A 23,500-nucleotide genomic window follows, 5' to 3' on the forward strand; every position below is an offset into this window, starting at 1 on the left:
TCCCATAATAGCGATCTTTCTGCTCCACGCTGATCACCCAACGGTCAGAGGAAGCCGCGGTTTGTTTCAGCGTGTTTGATTATTATTAACCGTATAATCTGCTCTGATGTATATATCGCCAATACTACATGAATCATTTAACGTCGGCCACGGACTTATAAACCCCCCCCCTCCGGTCACCAGCAGATGATGAGGCATGATGTTTAGGACCTTGTACAATTGAAATTTTTTATCTGACGTCAATCGGTATCAAACTACATTTGATGATCTAATATGTATTTGTGTCTATAACTCACGTTCTATGGAATGCTGCAGAAAACGATAAAAACATATTTATACTTTAGACCATATTTTAGTATGAATGTGTGAATGAAAAAGTAGAACATTGCTACATCCTAAACGATAGATACTTGATGTTGAATGGGCCATAGTAATGTCAATTTAGCAATACAATTTAAAAAGTTATAGCCCTGCAAAGAAGGGGAACATCTCCATAGACAAATGGAGCTGGCAGAGGACGGTATAAGATCAGAATAATCCCTGGCAGATAAAGGGTTAAAACAAGAGGGGTGACATCAAGACTACTGGTATGGTAGCTTAAATTTAGAGAAGTTTGGAATGATCAAAATGCTGTTGGTTCTAATTCCTGAAACGGCTGGAAAATTGTGGAGAAAGGCGTCTCCTCCCTCAATATTGAACCTCAGATCTAGGGCTGGGCGATTAATCGATATTATCGATTAATTCGAATGAATGATTTAGGACGATTTTGAAAAATGTTATCGATTTTCTAAACAAAAGTCACCTTTTATTTGACAAAGTGATGTTTGGTGAAAGTTAGATTTGCACTTTATTAATCCCAATAGGGAAATTCATTCTTGTTTGATGATCAAGAGGCACCTTTTATTTGTTTTAAGTGAAGTTTGGTGAAAAAGCAAGTTATTGCACTATTAATCCCAATAGGGACATTCATCTTTGTTTAACTCTTTGATCGCCAGGCTTAAATTCATAATTTACCATCGTTCGCCAGCCCTATTTAATATGGAGAAGTTCCCCTTCTTTGCAGGGCTATAACTTTTTAAATTGTATTGCTAAATTGACATTACTATGGCCCATTCAACGTCCTATATCTATTGTTCAGGGTGTAGCAACGTTATACTTTTTCATTCACATATTCATACTAAAATACAGTCTAAAGTATAAGTATGTTTTTATCGTTTTCTGCAGCTTTCTCCAGAACGTGATTTATAGCCCCAAATGCATTATATTGATAATGAAATACAGTTTGATAGGAATCTGCGCGAGATAAAAAATGTCAAATGGACGTGCTTCTAGAAGTTACTAAGTATGATCTGATGTTGACCGGATGGGGGGGGGTCGTTTATAATTCCGTGGCCAACGTTATAATTCATCTAATGTGGGTGATATGATCATTAGAGCAGTTAGTATCGAACACGTTGAAAAATAACGCTGAATCTTACCGTAGCTTCCTCGGGCCGTTGGGCGATGAGTGTGGAACAGAAATGTTCCTATTATGGGATGTAGAAATATGCGATCCATTTCCAGGTTGTATAATAGTATATACGTCCAAATCATGTTGTTTATCGAGTTATTTGCAACCGATCGATGTCCAGTGTATCAAGATGGAGTCCCGCTAACGATAGCGAGTGCCCGGTCGAAATAAGGGCGAGCACCACTTCATCCGCATCACTTCCTGTTTGGGCGATCCGCCGATCCGCCACCAGATGGCGCTCTTGAACCGTTGGAGAGTTGAGAGGGGCTCAACAGTAGATCTCAGGTCTCCGGGGGAGAAATATGATTTCGATCACAGATTTTTGAAATATTGATATCAAAGACGTGGTACGGCGTCTTTTTGGCAGAATGAGCATGGCGGGGAAAGACGTCCTACGGCGTTTTTTGGCGATTAAAGTGTTAATCAAGAGTAACCTTTTATATATATTTTTTTTTAAGTGAAGATTGGTGAAAGTTAGGTTTGCACTTCAATCCCAATAGGGACATTCATCTTGGTTTTATTTTTTTTTATTTTTTTGTGTCAAATAAAAACAAAGGTTATTTGAATGTTTTCATTGGCGTTTCCAAAAAAATCTATTAAAATCGGATAAAAAAAATCAGGGATTTTATTTTTAGGTCATATCGCCCAGCCCTACTCAGATCCCATGGTTCTCAGCCCTGTGTTTGTAACGAATGCGTTTGTGAAAATGGGATTTGAAGAACAAAATGTATTAAGATTCCAATATATGTCAAGATATTATTCTCTTTTACCTTTATTTACCCATGGTAGGTTCGTTGAGCACACATGCTCCTTCACAGAAGGTAGTGAAAGGGTTAACCCTTTGTTGTGTGGCAGTGAAAGGGTTAACCTTCTGTATTGTCACAGTGAAAGGGTTAATGTGTGGAGCTTCACTGGTTTCAAACAGCAGGGCACAGCTGTGGAGGGCCCTCCAGAGCGTGCAAACGAGTTCAACGCGTTTTTCAACCGCTTTGACCAGAGTGACCTCCCCACACCCCTCCCCCCACCCATCGACACCAGCACCAGATCACACCTACAAAGCAGCCCCCCCACCCCCCACCCCCCCACACCCATCAGCAACGGCACCCCACCCCCAACACCAGCAGACTGCCCACCACCCCCAACCCTGACGATCACAACCAGTCAGGTCAGTAGGCAGCTCTCAAAAATTAATGTAAACAAGGCCAGAGGACCGGACAACACCAATCCCAGGGTGCTCAAGGTATGTGCAGAGCAGCTGGCAGCACCGCTCCAGCATCTTTTCAACCTCTCCCTGAGGCTGGAGAGGGTGCCCCAGCTCTGGAAGACCTCCTGCATTGTCCCGGTGCCCAAGAAGGGACGTCCCAGCACCCCCAACGACTACAGGCCAGTCGCTCTGACGTCACACGTCATGAAGACGTTTGAGAGACTGGTCCTGCAACACCTCAAGCCCCTGGTGCGTGACTCCCTCGACCCCCTGCAGTTTGCATACCAGGCAAACATCGGGGTGGAGGATGCCATCATCTACATGCTCCACAGAGCGTACACGCACCTGGAAAAGCCGCGCAGCTCAGTGAGGATCATGTTCTTTGATTTCTCCAGCGCCTTCAACACCATCCAGCCGTCACTGCTAGCGGAGAAGCTCTCTGCGATGCAGCTGGAGCACGGCTTGGTGGCCTGGATCAAGGACTACCTCACTGAGAGGCCACAGTACGTCAGACTAAAGGACAGTCAGTCTGACGTACTGGTGAGCAACACCGGCGCCCCCCAGGGAACTGTGCTGTCACCCTTCCTCTTCACCCTCTACACCTCAGACTTCTGCCGCAACTCCAGCGGGTGCCACCTGCAGAAGTTCTCAGACGACTCCTCCATCGTAAGCTACATCACCGACGATGATGAGGAGGAGTACAGAGCCCTGGTGGAGAGCTTCGTGGGGTGGAGCGACAGCAACCACCTCCAACTCAACACCAGTAAGACCAAGGAGCTGGTGGTGGACTTCCGGAGGGGCAAGAAGAGGCCCCCCCCGATTCCCATCTCCATCCGAGGGGTGGATGTGGAGATGGTGGACTCATACAAGTTCCTTGGGGTACACCTGAACAATAAACTGGACTGGTCGGACAACACAGAGGCCCTCTACAGGAAGGGACAGAGCAGGCTGTTCTTCCTGAGGAGACTCAGGTCCTTCAATGTGTGCAACAAACTGCTGCAGTCTTTTTACCAGTCTGTTGTGGCCAGCATCCTCTTCTATGCTGTGGCATGCTGGGGAGGCTACATCAACTCAAGGGACACCAACAAGCTCAACAAGCTGGTGAGGAAGGCTAGCTCCGTGGTGGGAGTCGAGCTACCTAGACTTGAGGTGATGGTAGAGAGGGGGATGATAAGGAAGCTGGATGCCATCATGGAGAACCCCTACCACCCCCTCTACGACGAGCTAGTCAAGATGAGAAGCTCGTTCAGCCACAGACTCATCCCCCCCCGACACTCAACTAACCGCCTCGGACAGTCCTTCATACCAGCGGCCATCAGGCTCCACAACAGTGGGCAGCGACTAGCAGCCTCCAGGCCCCACAACAGGGGGCAGCGACAGCGACTGCTACCAGACATTGACCTGGGACTTATAGGAACCCAAGGGGGACAAAGTAGACTACCCTGGTACTTTGATTAATGTATACTCAGTAGATAGTAAATTATTATAACACTACCTCTTGCATACTGCACCTCATGTGACACTGTGAATAATGTGAATATTCCTCAGCTAGTCAGATAGTAAATTATATTGACCATGAATGAATGAATGAATGAAAACTTTATTTAACAGATTGCAGAATGGGTACAATACAGTACGGCTCAATACATACAATTGTTAAGGGGATGCAGACCTGAGAAAGACGTTTGTCTTGTTTCCATCAGGGTCCCCCATTTTCAATTCATATAGACATATATGACATACATGACATACAGATAGTCAGTACTGCTACATCTATACATTTATGACATACCAGATTTGCAAATACAGTACTGTTTGTGATACAGAAGGAGTCAAGAAAAGGGAGTATATACATTTGACGTAGAAACTGTACATTGGAGGTTGGGTGGGGGGGGTTGGGTACATTGGGATATTGACAACCATACTGGGTAATTTACATTGGAGGTGGTTGGGGGGGGGGGGGGGGCGGGGGGCACACTGTATAAACAAGTAACACTGTACATTGAGGGGGGGGGGGGGAGGAGACACTGTACAAACAAACACAATTGTACATTGAACTATTGACAAAACCATACTAGGTAAATGACTGTACATTGTTGATATGTACAGTCATATGTACAGCCATATTGATCAATTTGTTTACACTGCCTGTGTTGTCTTTTACTACCTGTATACTGTGTTGTTTTACTACCTGTACCCCTCCCCCCCTCCCCCCCATGCTGCTATGATGCCTGAATTTCCCCAAGGGGATCAATAAAGGAATATCTTATCTTATCTTAATATGGAGTTTCAGGGCGTTGCTAAAGAAGAGCAAGTGTGTCTTGGCTAGAGGGTATCTGCAGTTTGTAGATTTTTCACTGCAAAAGTAGTTTTACCCTTACTTTAACCCATCATGTCTTCACCCTAACCATAAATATCGATAAGTTATAATGCATTTCAACAAAAGAAAACTTCTAGCCATAGTGTGCTCAACCAACCTATCTTGGATGAATTGAGATAAAAGATAATAATAATAAAAAGAAGAAATACACCTGCTATTTCATATAATTGTATCCGATCTTTCACTCCACCAGGAGTGTCCAAGGCCATTCTGGATGCAGCTGGTCAAAGTGTAGAGGTTGAGTGCCAACAGCTTGGTAAGAACAATCTGATAATATTTTTATTGATACACTTAAAGATAAAGAAGTCCTCGTTGAGAGCATATATCGGGAAGAAGGCAGCATAATGAGAGAGAGAGAGAGAGAGCTAACCGAGAATACCTTGTGGTACCTGAATAGGTATTCCTGGTTACCTGATAGGTATTCACGGTAACTTTAGATATTGATATGTATTCCGGTTACTTGTGAAAAGGAGAGGTTACCAGGAACACCGTTACCATATAGGTATTCACGGTAACTTATATGTATTCCGGTAATTAATGAATTGAAGCTAACACATCATGGAGGCCCAGGCCGTTAGCTACAAGCTAACAACACATCATGGAGGCCCAGGCCGTTAGCTACAAGCTACACACACCCCTACATGTGACCCCCCCCCCCCCCCCCCCTACATGTGACCCCCCCCCCCCCTACATGTACCCCCTCCCAGCTCCTGTATCTCGTCTCATCAGGGCAGAGAAAGTGCTGACGAGACAAAATAGAGCAGAGCTGATTGAGATCAATGAAGATACACTGTGTTATCTCACACACACACGCATACTGTGCACACATACTGTACACACACAGTACACACACACATACTGTACACACACACATACTGTACACACATACTGTACACAAATACAGTACACACACATACAGTACACACAAATATTGTACAAACGCATACAGTGTACACCCACCCACACACACATACAGTACACGCACACACTAGGGGCATGGTGGTGAACCCTAACTCAGGTGACCAGGAATACCTGTTATTTCCAAAATTCTGTTCAAATGCCATCTTGGAATAACAAAACAACGATTGTGTGCAGACAATTGAAAATGTTCGGTTCCTTTCCACTTTCTTGAAGATAGAAAAAATTTAAATACTTGTTCTAGAACTGTATTTTTTGCACTTGTTTGTTAAGTTACTGGGAATACCCTTTCCTTGTTTTTGCTCATTTTAACAGACAAAACACAACACATTCTAGTAATTTTGGTTTACATCTAACCCTTATTATTGCTGTTATGATTTCCAAAAACAAAATCTCACCAATCTTTAGTAAAATAGGAGATTTAAGTGTTTATCTGGAATTGTGAGGATAGGTATTCGCGGTAACCTGGGATCAATATGTGAAACGTAATTATCTCCTAAAATAATTGGCCACAAAAGACAACTCATTTTGGTTGTTCATTGGGGTACCAAGATCATGCCCAAAACATATCATGCATCTGCCATGAAAATTAAGCCTTTTTTGTTTGTCATCAATTGAAGGCCATGAACTATGTTGACTCATATACCTCTACCCGGATTTTTCCTTCAGATTCAGCAAACATTTTATTCTCTTGAGATAACTCAGGGAGAACTATGGCTATATGTTACATGATGATGATATCCCTACAAAACAACCAAAACATTTTAATTCTCCCTCATTACATGATTTTTTTTTAAAGGTGAATTATTTGGCATCTATAACAATCATTCCTGACATGAGAAAAGATTTTAATGTTGTTCGTATAACGTCCTGGGTTATATGGCTTAGAAATGGGGCAGGTTACCGGGAATACAAGCGTTACCCATAGAGAGAGAGAGAGAGAACTGTGTGGACGGGTCCCCTTCTCTCTCTCCCTCTCCCATTTGGGGGGGTCTGCCGCGCTGCAGCTTGTGCTCCCAAATCGGGGGGGGGGCGGGGGGACCTGCACGTGGAGTGTTTGCACGGTGGTCTCTGTCGCTCTCGGTTCGGGAGAGAGAGAGGGTGAGAGAGAACTGTGTGGGCGCTCTGCGTGCGGGTCCCTTTCTCTCTCTCTCTCTCCCTCTCCCGTTCGGGGGGTCTGCCGCTGTGCCGCGCTGCAGCTTGTGCTCCCGAATCGGGGGGGGGTGGGACCTGCGCGCGGAGTGTTTGCACGGTGGTCTCTCTCGATTCGGGAGCAGCTGTAGCGCCGCGGCACAGTGTGTATGTGTGCTCTGTCGCGAGGGTCTATCTGATTCTCTCTCTCGCTCGCTCTGTCAAACCCTGTTTGGTGCGCTACAACCACAGAGCCAATCGGATCACTGTCCGCTTACCCAGCGCCAACTGACGTCAGCATGCGCCTCAAATCAGAATGACCTAATTAAATCGAGCAGGAAATGGTCTGAGCTGAATGAGAGCAATCCGCCAATATGGGATTTAGACACAAAAACACATTGATACTAACTCCTATTACTATAATACAATGCTAGAGACTCGAAGACATTTATAATGCATGTCACCTTTAAATGAAAGTACTGTACACTGTCCACACTTTAAGGATCCGAGCCAAACCCAGGCATGATATTGACCAAGCCTGGTAACCTAAAGTGTAAGAGGATCCTCCATCTGACCGGCAAGAATGACCCCAGCAGCATTACCGTGGCTGTGACAGAAGCTCTTGAAATGTGTGTGGCACATTCCTACACCTCTGTCTCCTTCCCTGCGATTGGCACAGGTGAGTCTTAAGCGCAGAATATGACTTTTGTGTGTTTCCAGTAACAAAGACTCAAGGACGTCATATTAGCCAGGAATAGTTAAAGGGGAGATGAAGCGTTAAACAATATCAGCCTAGTTTGTTTGTTGTGTACCTTGGGTAAGACATGGTCCTATAATCAAATGTGAAATCCTGCTTATTTGTCTGAAAACTCAAATGTAATTTCCCCGTTTTTGCCATGGGTGACCGCCATTTTAGATTTAGCTGGATGGTGACGTCACGGTGATGGTTTGGGCTGGGTCCCGGTTTACAGTGCTGGTTAGATAGCTACGTAAATATGGAGTGTCGTGAAAGTCAGTCAGTAAATTGTCAACCAAATGTAACGTTACCTACAGAAAAAATATATATTATATAATTATATTTGTAGTTGTATTATCTGCGAGACATCGCCACCACGCAACAAGTCAAAACGCTCCGCTATCTGCAAACAGCTCCACTGTCTGTCTGTGTATACTGTGCTTTGGTCAAATCACATTCAGCATTAGGTATCGGTTTCCTTTTTTTCCTCCCTCAATAATATTATGTTATTTATGTACGTTATCATTATGTAAACAAATGCACATATGGATTGTTTGCTGCAACGTTTCTGAATGAATTGAAGCATTAATAAATAAGCAGATAATTAAATTAGATGTCCATAACATTTGTGTTTTTAATTAGCATAGCCTAAATAAATATGAATTCAAGAAGTTAAATACTGAATTAACAGGCTGAAATAACCAATTAGCCTATTTAATAGGCTAAACACTGTGCGTAAAATATAGGCTAAGCGGTGGTAAAAGGCAACTTTGGCTATAGCCTTCTAAAACAGGCTAAACTTCGTTTTGGCTTCTTGAGTTCACATTTCTTTGGTTTGCAGTGGTGCATCTGCGAGCCAATGTTTAATACAGCGTTTTAAAAATCACATTCTGTTACTTGCCCTTCTGCTCTACGGGAGGTTTCTGTCCTCCCTGAGCTCGCCTTAGGACACCTGCGTTACCGTTTGACAGGTGTACCGCCCCAGTCACTCTCCACGTATATATACTCACAATGAATGGTTTTGTTACATGTATTATTATTCTGCAGTGTTCTGGAGGTCCAGATTAATGGTTGGGGTTGGTTCAACGGAGGGGTATGGATTGGGCTATCACCTAAAGTCCACGTTTATTATTTTCTCTCTCTATATATATATATATATATATATATATATATATATATATATATATATATATATATATATTGTTTTATTTGTAAGATAATATATTTACTGTTGACCTGATAGTGTTTTATTGTTCGCCCATATATGCTCCTTGTATCGCCGCTGCTCTATACCGTTAGTTTTGTATACAGCCGAGCCACTCAACACATATTGAACGGAGAAAAAGATAACCGTTAGTTGGAGAATAAAAATGAGGAGAGAGCTCAGCGCTGTGGTGGTACAGGGCTCTACGCTAACCTTTTTCCCAAGGAGCACATGTGCTCCTAAATGAAAAAATTTAGGAGCACACAAAGAAATTTAGGAGCACCCAAAAATATTTAGGAGCACAGTGAAAATTTAAAGTAACAGTTTATTTATTTTTTTCTAAAATAAATGTATATTTGTGCGTGCATGTGCAAACGGGAACGGGACACACATCTGTGCAATAGCACATACCACCAAAGTCACTGGCCCACTGTGTGCGTGTGTGTGTATCTGCGTGTGCAAACGGGAATGGGACACAGACATTTGAACTATTAATTAAGTGATTAATGCCTACTGTGGCAAAGTTGTAGCCAACAACTAGGCCTAATAAGAAAGGCAGTGACATTGAACAAAAAGGAGACACTGGCATTACCACGAGGGCCATCAGTAGAGGGGGGAGCTAGTGTTGCTCTTCTAGAAAAATAATCCTTTCAGGGTTGCCTATTGAAATACTGTACACCTCCAGTACAGAAACATTGTTTATGAGTTTGCGTGTCAGGTAGACCATTGATTGACAAGCGATTGTGCCAATTACGTCACACCGCTTGCACTCTGGCCGCCCGACGCTGCAGCTGGACCCTATTGCCCACCGCTGCTGTTGATAACGCTAGCCAAGTTAGCTGTACACACATACACAGTGGGCCAGTTACTTTGGTGTAGGGGTGTAACAATGCATCGATCCTAAGGGGAAAATTCAACTGCATCGATTTGAAAATGTTAGAATCGATTATCGCAATTGTAATGTGTACACATTATGTTATTGTCATGTCCGTTACAGCCAACACAACAACATACGCTACTGCATCAACGTTATGATTAACAAAGCAAGGCATTCGTTTTATTGCATTAACGTTATATTACTATTGCTAGCGATACATCTAGGTGTTCGCAAATCTATTGCTATTGGTAAGACTAGAATATTACACTAACTTAAGTTAATGTTACTTGTGGCGCAGAAAACGCTCGCATATCACAATGGCGGACTCTCAGGAAGTAAAAGAGAAAATGAGAGCTTCCGATTGGTCATTTCCCTTTTTTTTTTTTTTTTGTGAAACCAGTCACGTCACTCTACTGTGATTGGACCGTTGGCTTGAGTGCAATGTGGGACTTGTAGTTTTTGAACGATTATAGCGGAGAAAAATGCACGATTGAGGCTGTAATCTTGAGTCAAGTCAAGAGTTTTATTTGTCACGGCATACAAGTATACAATGAAATGCGGGTGGTCTTGCCCGCAACAATGTGCAATACAGTAGTAATAACATATAATAGAATCCAATAGAACAACATTGTGCAATAAACAAGTAACATTGTGCAATAAACAAGTAACATAGTAGGGCATATCGGTATATGTACATAAGTTATTTACAGAGCATGGAGGACATGCTAGGTCCTTTGGTAGTGCAATACACTGTTAGCTACGGATGAGGCACTGGGTCTTTCTGTACATGCTAATTTATACAATCTCAGGTTATACTATACTATTTTTAAAGTGACCTTTCCTTAGTGGCCGTAAGTGTGGGCATGTGCAGCATGAGTGTGTGCTTGCTCATGTTAAAGTGGCTGCTAGTGTGTGAGCGTGTACAGTGTGTGTGTTGTGTGTGTGCTCATGTGTGTGGAGAGTTCAGTGTTCAAGGCTCTGATGGCCTGGGGGAAGAAGTTGAGCCGAAGTCTCTCTGTCCTAGTAGCTGGTGTTCGCAGGCGTCTGCCTGACCTCAGCAGCATGAACAGGCTGTTGTTGGGGTGGTGAGTGTCTTTCATTATTCTGCAGGCTCTGGATTTGCACCTCTTGTTGTATAGAACCTGCAGGGGTGGTAGTGCAATACCTGTGGTACGCTCGGCTGAGCGCACCACTCTCTGTAGGGCCTTCTTGTCCTGTGCCGTGCTGTTTCCATACCAGGCAGTGATGTTTCCAGTCAAGATGCTCTCTACAGCTCCGGAGTAGAAGGACTGGAGTATCTTCCCAGATACTCTGAACTTCCTTAACTGTCTCAGGTGGTAGAGGCGTTGCTTCGCCTTTTTTACGACTGAGTCTATGTGTGTTGTCCATGTCAGATCCTCTGCGATGTGGACCCCCAGGTACTTAAAGCTGCTCACCCTGTCCAGGAGCAGGCTGTTGTCCTGGCACCAGCGTTCCAGTACCTCAACCTCCTCCCGGTAGGCCTTCTCGTCGTTGTCCGAGATCAGCCCCACCACCACTGTGTCGTCCGCAAACTTCACTATGGAGTTGGAGCTGAACTTGGCCACACAGTCGTGTGTGTATAGTGAGTACAGCAGGGGGCTCAGAACACAGTCCTGGGGGGACCCGATGCTCAGGGTGATGGTGTTGGAGGTCTGACCCCCCACCCTGACCGCCTGGTGCCTTTCACTCAGAAAGTCCAGTATCCAGGCGCTCAGAGTGGAGCTCAGACCCAGCTCGATCAGCTTGTCCACCAGTCTGGTGGGGACTGGTGTTGAACGCTGAGCTGTAGTCAATGAACAACAGTCTCACATAGCCCCCCTTCTGACGGTCCAGGTGAGAGAGGGTGCTGTGCAGTACTTGGGAGACCGCATCGTCAGTGGACCTGTTTGGCCTGTATGCAAATTGCATAGGGTCCATATCACTGGGGAGGGAGGCACAAATGTGATCCTTGATCAGCCTCTCGAAACATTTCATGGCCACAGAGGTGAGTGCCACCGGTCTGTAGTCATTGAGACCTGCTGGGGAGGGTTTCTTTGGTACCGGGATAATGGTAGACATCTTGAAGCAAGCAGGGACCACTGACTCCTCCAGGGATCGATTAAATATGGTGGTGAACACAGGGGCTAGCTGGTTAGCACTGGACTTAAGTATGCGTCCTGTTATTCCATCTGGGCCAGCAGCCTTTCTGGTGTTCACCTGCATAAATACTCTTCTCACACTGTGTACCGTCAATGAGAGAGCGTCCCCGCCCCCCCGCGGATGCCCCCCCTCCACAACAGCCGGCACGCCAGTGACGTCACTAGCCGTTGAGCTAGCGGCGCCGCTGTTTGCACCAAACCGTGCGTAGAAGGTGTTGAGCTGGTCCGCGAGGGAGGCGTCGTCGCTCCCCATTGAGGGGGCGCTGACTTTGTAGTCAGTTATCGTCCTCAGTCCCTGCCATAAGCCTCTTGTGTCATTCTGTGCCATTTGTGCCTCCATCTTGTCAGCATACGTCTTTTTCGCAAGTTTAACAGCCTTGCGCAGAGTGTAGACTGTTGTCTTGTACTCTTCCATGTTTCCTGACTCAAGGTTGTAGGCAGTGGTGCGAGAGTTCAGAGCTGCTCTGATAGTACTGTCCACCCATGGTTTCTGGTTCGGGAACACCCTCGCCTTCTTTGTGGGGACAATACTATCAGAAAGTGTTGTTATGAAGGACACCACAGTGTCTGTGAACTCGCTGACGTCACTGGCGCTTCCCTCAAACATTCCCCAGTCGACGTCCTCGAGTGCGTCCTGAAGCATGGCCTCTGATTGGTCGGTCCATCTTTTTACCTACGTGACACGACGGCGTCACGTGATCTTTGTTTGTAAGCCGGTACCAGGATAATGGCGGCATGATCCGACGTGCTCGTTGTTCCCGCTAATGGCGGAGCCGGTACAGCCTTGTATCCGGCTCTGAACGGGGTGTAGCAGTGATCGAGTGTATTTCCTCCTCTGGTGGAGCAGACAATGTGTTGAAAGAAAGACTGCATTACTTTCTTCAAATTTTCTTGTTTAGGCCTAACAAAATTAATAGTTGGTTTCAGGTTGGTTGTCAGTTTGGCCATGGGTAGGTAGGGAATTTATTTTATTTTATTTTTTTATTTTATTCTTTCCCACGGCGACTATGGATAGGGAATTTCTTTATTTAATTCAAATGTTCACAACAACATGGATGCATGTACTCTGCCAGCATGTTTAATATCCATAATACTAAATGTTTGACTAAGATTTCTATGACTCTTTATTCTATAATTTTTTTTTTTTTTTTTTTTTTTTTTATATAATATATATTTTTTTTAACTCATAAAATATATTGGGTCGCACCTAAATCGGCAGGGTCGGTCGGCAACCTGAAACCAACTATTAATTTTGTTAGGCCCTAGTTAGTTTCAGTTTCTTTAATAGTTGTCATACAGAAGTACAGAATACTTTCATACAAAATGCTTTTTACTGTTACGCTCCAGAGACTGTGCTAGACAAGATAGTATCAAATAACATAGTATAGCATGTAAATTAGAAGTAGAAAATGAGGTCACAGTGTTCAGTATAGACATATGTACAATGTTCGATGCAGAATAGACGTAACTGAGTTACCATATAATATACAATACTATGCAGTGTACTAATGTACAATACTATATAGTGCAAAGCAGAAATGGGATGAGGTACAATTTAGGTACAATTTACAGTAAGGTGTACGAGTTGTAGTGCAATCCTTCATCAATAAATATAAAGTGTCTGGAGTGGGTGCTACAGTGTGTTTGTTTAAAGTGAGTGTGTGCTATAAAGTGTGGGGAGTGGGTGCTACAGTGTGTTTGTTTAAAGTGAGTGTGTGCGTGTGGATGTGTGTGCTATGTGCGTTTGATGGTTGTTGTTGTTGTGTAGTGTTCATTGTTCGTTGAGCAGCCTGATGGCCTGGGGATAGAAGCTTCTTCTGAGTCTTTCTGTGCTCGCCTTGAGACTCCGGTATCGCTTGCCTGACCGCAGCAGTTCAAAGAGGCAGTTGTTCGGGTGACTGGAGTCTTTAATGATTCTCTTAGCCTTGCCCCTGCACCGCTTGTTGTAAATGTTCTGGAGGGTGGGGAGCCCCCCTCCAATTGTGCGTTCGGCTGAACGTGTCACTCTTTGTAGTCTGCTTCGGTCTTGTGCAGTGCTATTCCCAAACCAGGAGGTGATGTTGCCAGTCAGGATGCTCTCTATTGTACATGAGTAGAAGTTCTTAAGGATCTTCTGACTGACTTGGAACTTCCTTAGGCGCCTGAGGAAGTAGAGGCGTTGTCGTGCCTTCTTCACAACACTGTCAATGTGTGTGGTCCATGTCAAGTCCTCGGATATGTAGGCTCCGAGGTACTTAAAGCTGTTGACTCTCTCAACCGGTGCCCCGTCGATGCTGAGGGGGCTGTAGTCCTTGACCCCCGACCTCCTGAAGTCCACAATCATCTCCTTTGTTTTGCTGACGTTCAGGGAGAGGCTGTTTTCCTGGCACCATCCCGCCAGGACCTTGACCTCTTCCAGGTAGGCCCTCTCGTCGTTGGCAGAGATCAGGCCCACCACCACTGTGTCGTCAGCAAATTTGATGATTGTGTTGCTACTCCGCTGAGCCACACAGTCGTGTGTGTACAGGGAGTAGAGGAGGGGACTCAGAACACAGCCCTGGGGGGCCCCTGGCTACCCTACGATCATGGGTGTTTGATCTGGGTGTTTGATCTGATGTGTGTTTAGATGATCGTGTAGCTCCGCCAGCGCCCTGGCGGCATTCGCTTGGGGAGGGATGTATACTGCAGTCATGATTACTGCGGTAAACTCACATGGAAGATGGAAGGGGCGACATTGGATGGAGAGATGTTCCATGTCCGGGGAGCATGAACTGGAGAGTACCTTGATCTCCTTGGGGTTTACCCAGCCGTTGTTGGTCATGAGACAGACACCCCCGCCGATGCTCTTCCTGGAGGCTTCTGTGCGGTCCGCTCTGAAGACGGTGAAGGAGTCCGAGGGAGAGACGCTGTGGTCCGGAGTCGCTGGTTTCAACCAGGTCTCTGTGAAACACAGGATATTGCAGTCCCTCATCTCTCGCTGGAATCGGACCTGTGCTCGTAAATCATCCATCTTACTCTCTAGCGAACGTGCATTCGCCAGGAAGATGGATGGAATAGCCGGACGGTAAGCAGATATTTTAAGTCTTAATCTGATTCCGCTCCTCTTTCCTCTGTGTTTCTTCTTTGTCCTGCCGCCTTTGTCCCCCTCGTTGTCTCTGTCCCGCCTGATCTCCATTGGCCAATCTTGGCATAAAGTGTCTCTAAACTCCTATTTGAGTCCGGAGTTTAGGTCAATAAGTGACTGGCGGTCGTAAAAAAAGTAGTAAAAACAAACATACCGGTAACTAAAACTGTGCACAATTGTTGCTGAGCAAAACCAACAGCGACTGACCTGGGTCGCGCCATAGCTAGAACACCGTGCAAGTAATTGATTTTTCCGTTTCGCACACACATATTTCTAGGGGCATATGCGAGCAATATGGTCGCACTGTAGAGCCCTGTGGTAACGTTAGTGCCGTTATTAGTTGGAAACGATCGATCGATCTGCCGACGGCGACGGGCAGAGGATAACAGAGAAAGAAGAGACGTTTAGACTGAGTTCGGTTGAGGCTGAACTCATAGAACCAACAGACTTTAGGTGATAGCCCAATCTATACCTTTCTGTTGAAATAATTCTAATTATTAGGGATGCCCCGATCGATCGGCCAGCGATCGGTATCGGCCGATATTCAGTATAAATGAGATCGGTGAATTCCGATAATGCTTTATTTTCGCAGATCGTGAAAACCGATCGAAAAACATGATCCAATTCTTAGCGGAGTTCTCACTCGCTGACTTCTCTCTCAGGCACACAGAGCTGCAGCGCACTGCCCCTCCCCCTCCTCCCCCTGCCCCTCCCAGACCTGTGTCAACAGAGGCTCCTATTGCCTCCGGCAATAGTCTGCTCTAGTCTAGTGCATGGACCTCTGTGAGCTAACGTTAGCTACCTAGCTAACGTTACTGTTTAAACAAAATGACCCAGTCAACTATTCACTTTTAGTTTAATACATGAGGCATTGTCTAACGGTATCTAGCCGGCTAGCTACTGATAGCTCCTGATATCAACAAATGCTCCAGCAATAGTCTAGTAGTGCATGATACCTCCGTTAAGTAGGTAGCTCACGTTAGCTCACTGTTTATATGAAATGTCCAAGTAAACTAAATAGTTTACTGAGGCGTTGTCTTAACGTTATCTAGCCGGCTAGCAGTAGCTACAGATAGCTCCTGATATGTCTTATAGCATTGATTCGATGCATATTCGAGCCCCTGGCTTGCATCGCAGTCACGAAAGGGGCTAGCTGAGGGCATGCTGAATGTGATTTGACCAAAGCAGAGTATACACACAGACAGTGGAGCTGTTTGCAGATAGCGAGCATTTTGACTTGTTGCGTGGTGGCTCGCAGATAATACAACTACAAGTATAATTATATAATATATATATATTTTATTAAAAAAAAAATTATATATATATATATTTTTTTTTAATTTAAAACCAAAAACGATCGGTATCGGCCGATATGGCTCATAGACGATCGGTATCGGTGGCAAACAACGTGATCGGGGCATCCCTACTAATTATTAATCTGGACCTTCAGAACATGCAGTATTATTAATTTGCTCAAATGTTGTGGCCTCACACAGTGCCAACTGCAGGTCTCGCCATCTCGGGTGCCAACTGCAGGTCTCGCCATCTCAAAGATGACAGAGCATGCAGCATCCCCCTGTTGGGGTTGCTCAATGCTGTAAAATATTACATAAATATGTTTTTATGAATAATGATATTTGAGGAGCCTAATAATATTGCTACAGCGTGCTGCAGGTAATAGTAGTAGCTAGGTACGTGGGAGGCTGCGGGCGAAACCATCTCTGTGACGTCAGCAACAAAATGGCAGCGCACATGTTGATAAATGCTACATAAATGGACATAACAAATAGTTTTTTCTTAGAAACGTTATTTTTATAACGTGATTTTTTTTCTGTGGTTTATCTAAATACTAATTTGATGCTATGACTATGTTTATATCGCTATGCTTCATCTCCCCTTTAAGAGATATATAAAGAACTAGACCCAGGTATTTGTTCTGCGGGCTCTTTGCACACTACTGGTATTTTCACCATGTTCCATTTTAGGCCAAGGCAGCACAAAGGCAAGCCTGGCAGCAGATGCCATGTTGGACGCAGTAGTGGATGTGGTGAGCCAGAATACTCAGAGTCTCCTGAGGACTGTCCGGATCATCATCTTTCAGCCTGCCATGCTGAACGACTTTTACAGCAGTATGCAAAAGAAAGAAGATGTTGATCCTCAGGATGTACATGGTTTCTGGGGGAACCTCGGCTCTCAAATAAAATGTATGTACTTTAAATAACACCTGATATTTACTAGGATTCAAAATTGGGACATAATGAATTTGCATCCAACAGTTTCAAATGACCTCTCTTGAGGAGAGTCACGTAGCTTAAAGGGGCACTTGACTTCACCAAAAAACAATGCTGATTTATTTTGCACATAATGTCCAAAAACACATCCAAAAACTGTTTTGTACACATTCATTTAGTTTGTAGTAAAGTACTCTCAATACTTGTGCTCTACAAAATGTATCTGCATTTTGTATACTAAGAATTGAGTACTAGTGCAATGAAAGGATTATCTTATCGGTTAAATCAGGAAATGAAATGGGAGGTGGGCATTTGCTTATATAAAACTTCAAAGTGTAACTGTCTTGATGTAGAATGTTTTACCCCACACTTTTCTACAGAATAAGGTAGCTGTTTCAATATCAAGTATAACACTCATATCTGTGTGCTATATCAGAGAATACTTAAAACTGGTGCACCTCTAATTATAGCCATAACTCAATATATGACACCCCCAATGTTTGGCCTCACAATGCATAATGTGACTTCTTTGTGTCATTATCCTATATTCCTGCAATCGGGCTTGGGAGGTTAGATGATTGCTATGGACGCCAGTTGCCATATTTGGAGGATCACCTCTATTGCATTGCATAGAGAAATCGCTATAACGTACAGAAATAGAGAAAGGGAGAAAAATAAGGTGCCTCCCATAATGGTCATGAGACTTCCAAACCATCTTTTTACCGAGAAATCCACCAAAGTGATCCTCTACATATAGTAATAATAATAATAATAATGACTTGGATTTATATAGCGCTCTTCATGACACCCAGAGCGCTTCACAGAGTCCATTATTCGTTCATACACAGTCATACCGGTGGTGGTAAGCTACAATTGCAGCCAGAGCTGCCCTGAGGCAGACTCACGGAAGCGTGGCGAATAATCATCGCCTACGGCCCCTCCGACCACCACCAACATTCATTCACATGCATACACATTCATACGAGGCAAGTAGGTTAAGTGTCTTGCCCAAGGACACAACGGCAATGGGATGGACATGGGCTTGAGCGGGATTCGAACCACCAACCCTTCGATCATTGGACGACCCGCTCTACCCCTGAGCCAAAGCCGCCCCAGAAATTTGACATGAGCTTCCCAAGCCCAATATACTGTTAAATGCCTATTGCTTATGACACTTTTTTCAGCGTTCTTCACTGGGGGAAGTGCTACCGCTAGCAAGCCACCGAAGAATCAAGCCTTTGTCTTTGTGAGCCAGAAGGTTGATCCAGCTTGCTTTCACATCTGTGGTGACACACGGGCCAAAGTTGACTCAGCCAAGAAGTGGATCGGTGACCTACTAAACAAGAGCCAGGGCAGAAAGGACTTTACAGACCTCTCCGACTCTGACCTTCAGCGCATTGTTGACATCCAGGCCACCATGAACGTGCGGATAGAATACAATCAACATCAAGCCTTACTCACCATTGAGGGACTTCACATGGATGTGCTCAACGCCACTACTGTGATCGATGCCATGCTGAAGAGGGCCCGAGAAGAGGAGCAGTTCCAGAAGAATGTGGAACAGGCAGGCTCTGTGGCCGACTGGCAGTATGGAGCTCAGGGGCTTCAGTTCCAGAGCTTCGACCCCATCACCAACTACCAGCTTGAGGAGGGTTTGAAGAAGCATCAACCGTTTGTGGAAGTCTTTATGCAGGGTCAGGTGTACAAGGTCGAGCTGCCAGAGGGTCCTGCCATCGACGACCAGGGCAACAGCTTCAAAGTCAATCGCATTGACAAACTAGGTAAACTTCACCACAGACTATGCTGTAGATTAACACTTTCAGTGTCAGCCATGGCATAATTCGTTAGTTCATGCCAACCGTTGAGTGCCAGGAACGAGATATGCCGTTTTTTAATAGTTTTTTTTTTTATTAGCGATTTCCATTCATATTTCATCAATCACGTTACCACTGGCATTCTCTCTGAGCTCGAATTGGGAAAATACCGCCCCCTATCATCTCTCCGGATGGTACTGCACCCCATTGGATTAGACTGAATGAAACGCATGGCAAAAAAAGAGTCTGGAATCCACATTTTACTTCTCAGGCAAGTAACGATTTTTCAGCCCGCTTCTATAGCGTGCATAAGTACACATATACTATCGATAATCTAGCGTTTATTTGAAAACGATCATAAATAGGCCGAAATAAATGACAACGTGTTTGTGTATTACAGTAAAGCACGATTCCTGCAGAATCTTAAATTGTTTCTGAAAGTAAAAAAAACGAGTGTTTTTCAAAATGGTATAAAACGGAAATGAACCGATAAAAAAAAAATCCGTTTCGACAATGTTGACTGCAAACCAAGTCATTGATAAGCGACGGTCGTATTAGACACATAGCCATAATTTAAGATATTCCGATCCGTGCAATAATATTCACAGGGGTATATATATTGTCATTTGAAACAAGTTACCAATGCATTGTCCCATGGGATTATGCCCCCTTCGGCGAAATTAATTAGTATCCCCCTCCTCTATCTCTCGGTCTGCCTCTGTCTGACTGTGGGTGACTGTCACTCAAAGCGCCCAAAACAGCTTGAAATCTTGAAGTGGAAAAATGCTGCTTTAGAATACTTGATTAGAAATACAAAACAATGAATTTTTTTGAAAAAGTATTTACAGATGTGTTCCATAGACTCACAGGAATTGTGTAAAGTTGCCCAAATAGTGAAAGGAATAGCAATGCATGTCCCCTTTAAATAAAAGGCAGCTATTGAAAGGATGTTGTTTTTCAGCATCTCCTTACCTACCACACCACCCGACCTCTCTTACACACCTCTTTCCCCTTACACAGAAAATATAAATTAGATGATTTGATGCAGATAGACTTATATAGGTGTAGTGGTTAAAATCCCTGCCTCTGGAACCACATGCTGGCCTATAATCCAGTCTATCCTTCCAGTAGGTCCAGTAGACTTCTCTCATGTGTACCCCTTGCTGGTCCCCAGCTGTGATAATGTAACACTATGCTATGCTAACTAGAGATGTTCCGATACCATTTTTTCCTTTCCGATCCGATTCCGATATCGGCTGATACCGAGTACTGATCCGATACCAGTGCATACAATAAAATAGATATATATATTATATGAATTATAAAAAAAAAATTACAGATACTGTTTTACATATACTGTTTTTTTTGTAATAACTAGAAAGTAATGGTATTTATTCAACAACAGGTGATTGTATAGATTTGTATCATTAATTTACAACTGTGCTCAATGAGTTAGGGCATTTGCCATGTTGTATGGCAAAACACATCATGGGAACGTGGTTTTCCCAATAAAAGAATTTCAATATAATACTATGACTAGCTTGTGGTGATTAGACATAATTCACCCACGGAACTATTGTTGGGACATCCGGGTTGTACAGTAGGTGGCGGTATGCACCTTTCTGTGGTTGTGACCCGCCATTAACCCGCCATTAACTTAATTCCGGGCCAACCACGAGTATAGTCGGGTTAACTCGCCATGCGTTCCGTGCCAATCACGAGTATAGTCAGGTTTTAATTGTTATTTCTTTTATTAGCGATATCCATAAATTTTTCATCCATCCAGCCTGACGTTATCATTGGGAATGGGTCTGAGCTCGCAAAGGGCAAATACCGCCGGCTATCGTCTCCCGGATGGTATTGCACATCATTGGATTGGATTGGCTGGAGACTGCATCAGAAAAAAAAACGTCTGTCCGGGGTTTCCCTTCTCGGGCAAGCAGTATCGTGTTACCACATTCACTGGGGAGGGTGGGAGCAGCGTCGATAATGTGTTTTGGACTATAACGTTGGATCAATAAACGCGATCAATATTTGGAATGGCGATCAGGAATTTGATTAATCTTATTGCAGAACATCTGATGTGAGGTAAGGACTCTATTTTACCAGTCTTGGGTTAATCAGATGTTCCTTTCTCCGCCATCGGAGCGTGTGTGTATGTGTGTGCCGTTAGCGCTGACCAAGGCACGGATAATCGATTTTTCAGCCTGCTTCTCTAGCGTGCATAAGGACACATATACTATCGATAATCTAGCGTTTATTTGAAAACGATTCATGAATCAGCCGAAAAATTACAACGTGTTTTGTGTATTCCACTAAAGGGCTATTATCGAGGATTTCTCTGGAATTACTAGAAATCTCAAACTATACTCGTATTCAAAACGGTATAAAGCGGAAATGTACCAATGAAAAAACAATCCGTTTCGTACATGTTGACTGCAAGCAAGTCATTGATAAGCGACGGGTGTATTAGACCCATAGCCATAATTTAAGATATAGTTTAAGCGTTCGCAAATATCCCCGTCCTCCCATTGACTAAAGCGCTGGCGCGGAAAGGGCCATCAGCAGAGGGCGCTGTTGGCCCGGAATGAGTTACCCCCCATAGAAGAAGAGGACGTTGTTGGGACATTGTACGTTGGACTATCCTGAAGGCACCGGTTCAGTTAACGCTAGCTAGTAACGAGACGGGTATATGTTGTGAATTTCGATGCCCAATAAATATTCAACATTCTCTTTTGAGAATCCGCCTCAGACTCTTATCCTTTGGCACTTGGAACTTGCTGTATTTTGCTTGCAGGTCTGCAGCCATTATTGCTGGATTATGAATAGCCCCAACTTTAGCCAAGGTACCGTTATCAAGCTAAGCTAGCTGACCTAGCTCGTCTTCCCTGCAAGGTTTTCACATCGCATTTGATAACGTTAGTCAGTTAACACTAGTCAGTAGCTACTTGGCTTGAATACGATTTACCGTGGGTGCATTATTGTTGATAGACGGCCATTGTCAGGTCCTGGAGAAAGGACAGGTGATTATCTGATTTGATGTAACGTTAAAGCGGATGTTGTTCCAACTAGCTAGCTTTTCAGCTAATGCTATCATAACACCAGCAAGCGAAACACATCCGAACTCCCCGTCACACCGCTCTGTTGGGACAATGGAATTTAAGAAAGTATCTGCTGTTAAAATGACAAACAGCATTTGACACTTTAATTCACGGTCGATTAAAAACACGTTCATTTTATAATCCTCACTCTCCGCAGGAGATAAATGACGTCATATGGGATCGGAGGCTAGACTTTTTTTTTTATCTACTTTTTCTCCCATATTTTCTATTTTCTCCCATCCCAATTTCGTATCGTCCAATTCTACCCTCCCCTGTCTCGAACGCTGTTAGGCCATGCCTCCCACAAGCCGGCTGCAATGTGGACGAAGCCTTACATCACGTGTCCCCTCCGGTACTCGAGGAAGCAGCCGTTGCATCTTTTCACCTGCACAGCGCGATCTCTCAGCGGCGGGGGTCTGCGTGGGAGGGACACGCCGCCCCTGTCGCTTCCTGATTCTGCTGCGCAGGCGCACCAACCGACCTGTAGGAGTCGCTGTCCACAACGTCCGATCCCCACCCATCAGCTTTCCCACCCCTAACACTGCCAATTGTGTTAGTATGAACGACCAGCCAAGCTGATAGCAATGCGGAAAGCTGGGCTCAAACCCAGCGTCTCCTGCATTGGTGGCGAGCGCCTTGCCCACTACACCACCTAGCCGCCCGGATCGGAGGCTAGACTTGACGCGTACACGCCGATACCGATACCAGCATTTTAGGCTGTATCGGAGGCATTTCCGATACTGGTATCGGAATCGGAACAACTCTAATGCTAATTAGTACATATCACAGCTGGGCAAATTAACGGTATGTCATGTAATTAAAATGTTTACTTGGATGCATTCTATATTACCTAAACAAAATGTACCACTCTTTGTCAAAACAATTGTTTTAAATTTTTGTATCTACTTTTTCTCCCATTTTTCTATTTTTCTCCCGTCCCCAATTTTGTATTGTCCAATTCTACCCTCCCCTGTCTCGAACGCTGTTAGGCCATGCCTCCCACAAGCCGGCTGCAATGTGGACGAAGCCTTGCATCACGTGTCCCCTCCGGTACTCGAGGAGGCAGCCGTCGCATCTTTTCACCTGCACAGCGCAATCTCTCAGCGGCGAGGGTCTGCGTGGGAGGGACACG

At 44.5% G+C, this 23,500-nt stretch overlaps 1 protein-coding gene across 1 annotated transcript in view; it reads left to right on the top strand.

Moving 5' to 3' along the window:
* parp14rs1 (poly(ADP-ribose) polymerase family member 14-related sequence 1) overlaps positions 1-23,500 on the top strand; it is a gene marked incomplete at its 5' end in the record, with an annotated part of 70,925 nt that overhangs the window by 42,828 nt on the left and 4,597 nt on the right. Inside the window, 4 exons of the mRNA XM_084311373.1 lie at positions 5,288-5,350; positions 7,646-7,822; positions 17,208-17,426; positions 18,638-19,234. Coding sequence (XP_084167499.1) covers positions 5,288-5,350; positions 7,646-7,822; positions 17,208-17,426; positions 18,638-19,234 — 1,056 coding nt within the window. The remainder of the gene's footprint in view (positions 1-5,287; positions 5,351-7,645; positions 7,823-17,207; positions 17,427-18,637; positions 19,235-23,500) is intronic.

This window comes from Notolepis coatsorum (genome assembly GCF_963971535.1).
Source record: "Notolepis coatsorum genome assembly, chromosome: 3".
NCBI lineage: Eukaryota > Metazoa > Chordata > Actinopteri > Aulopiformes > Paralepididae > Notolepis > Notolepis coatsorum.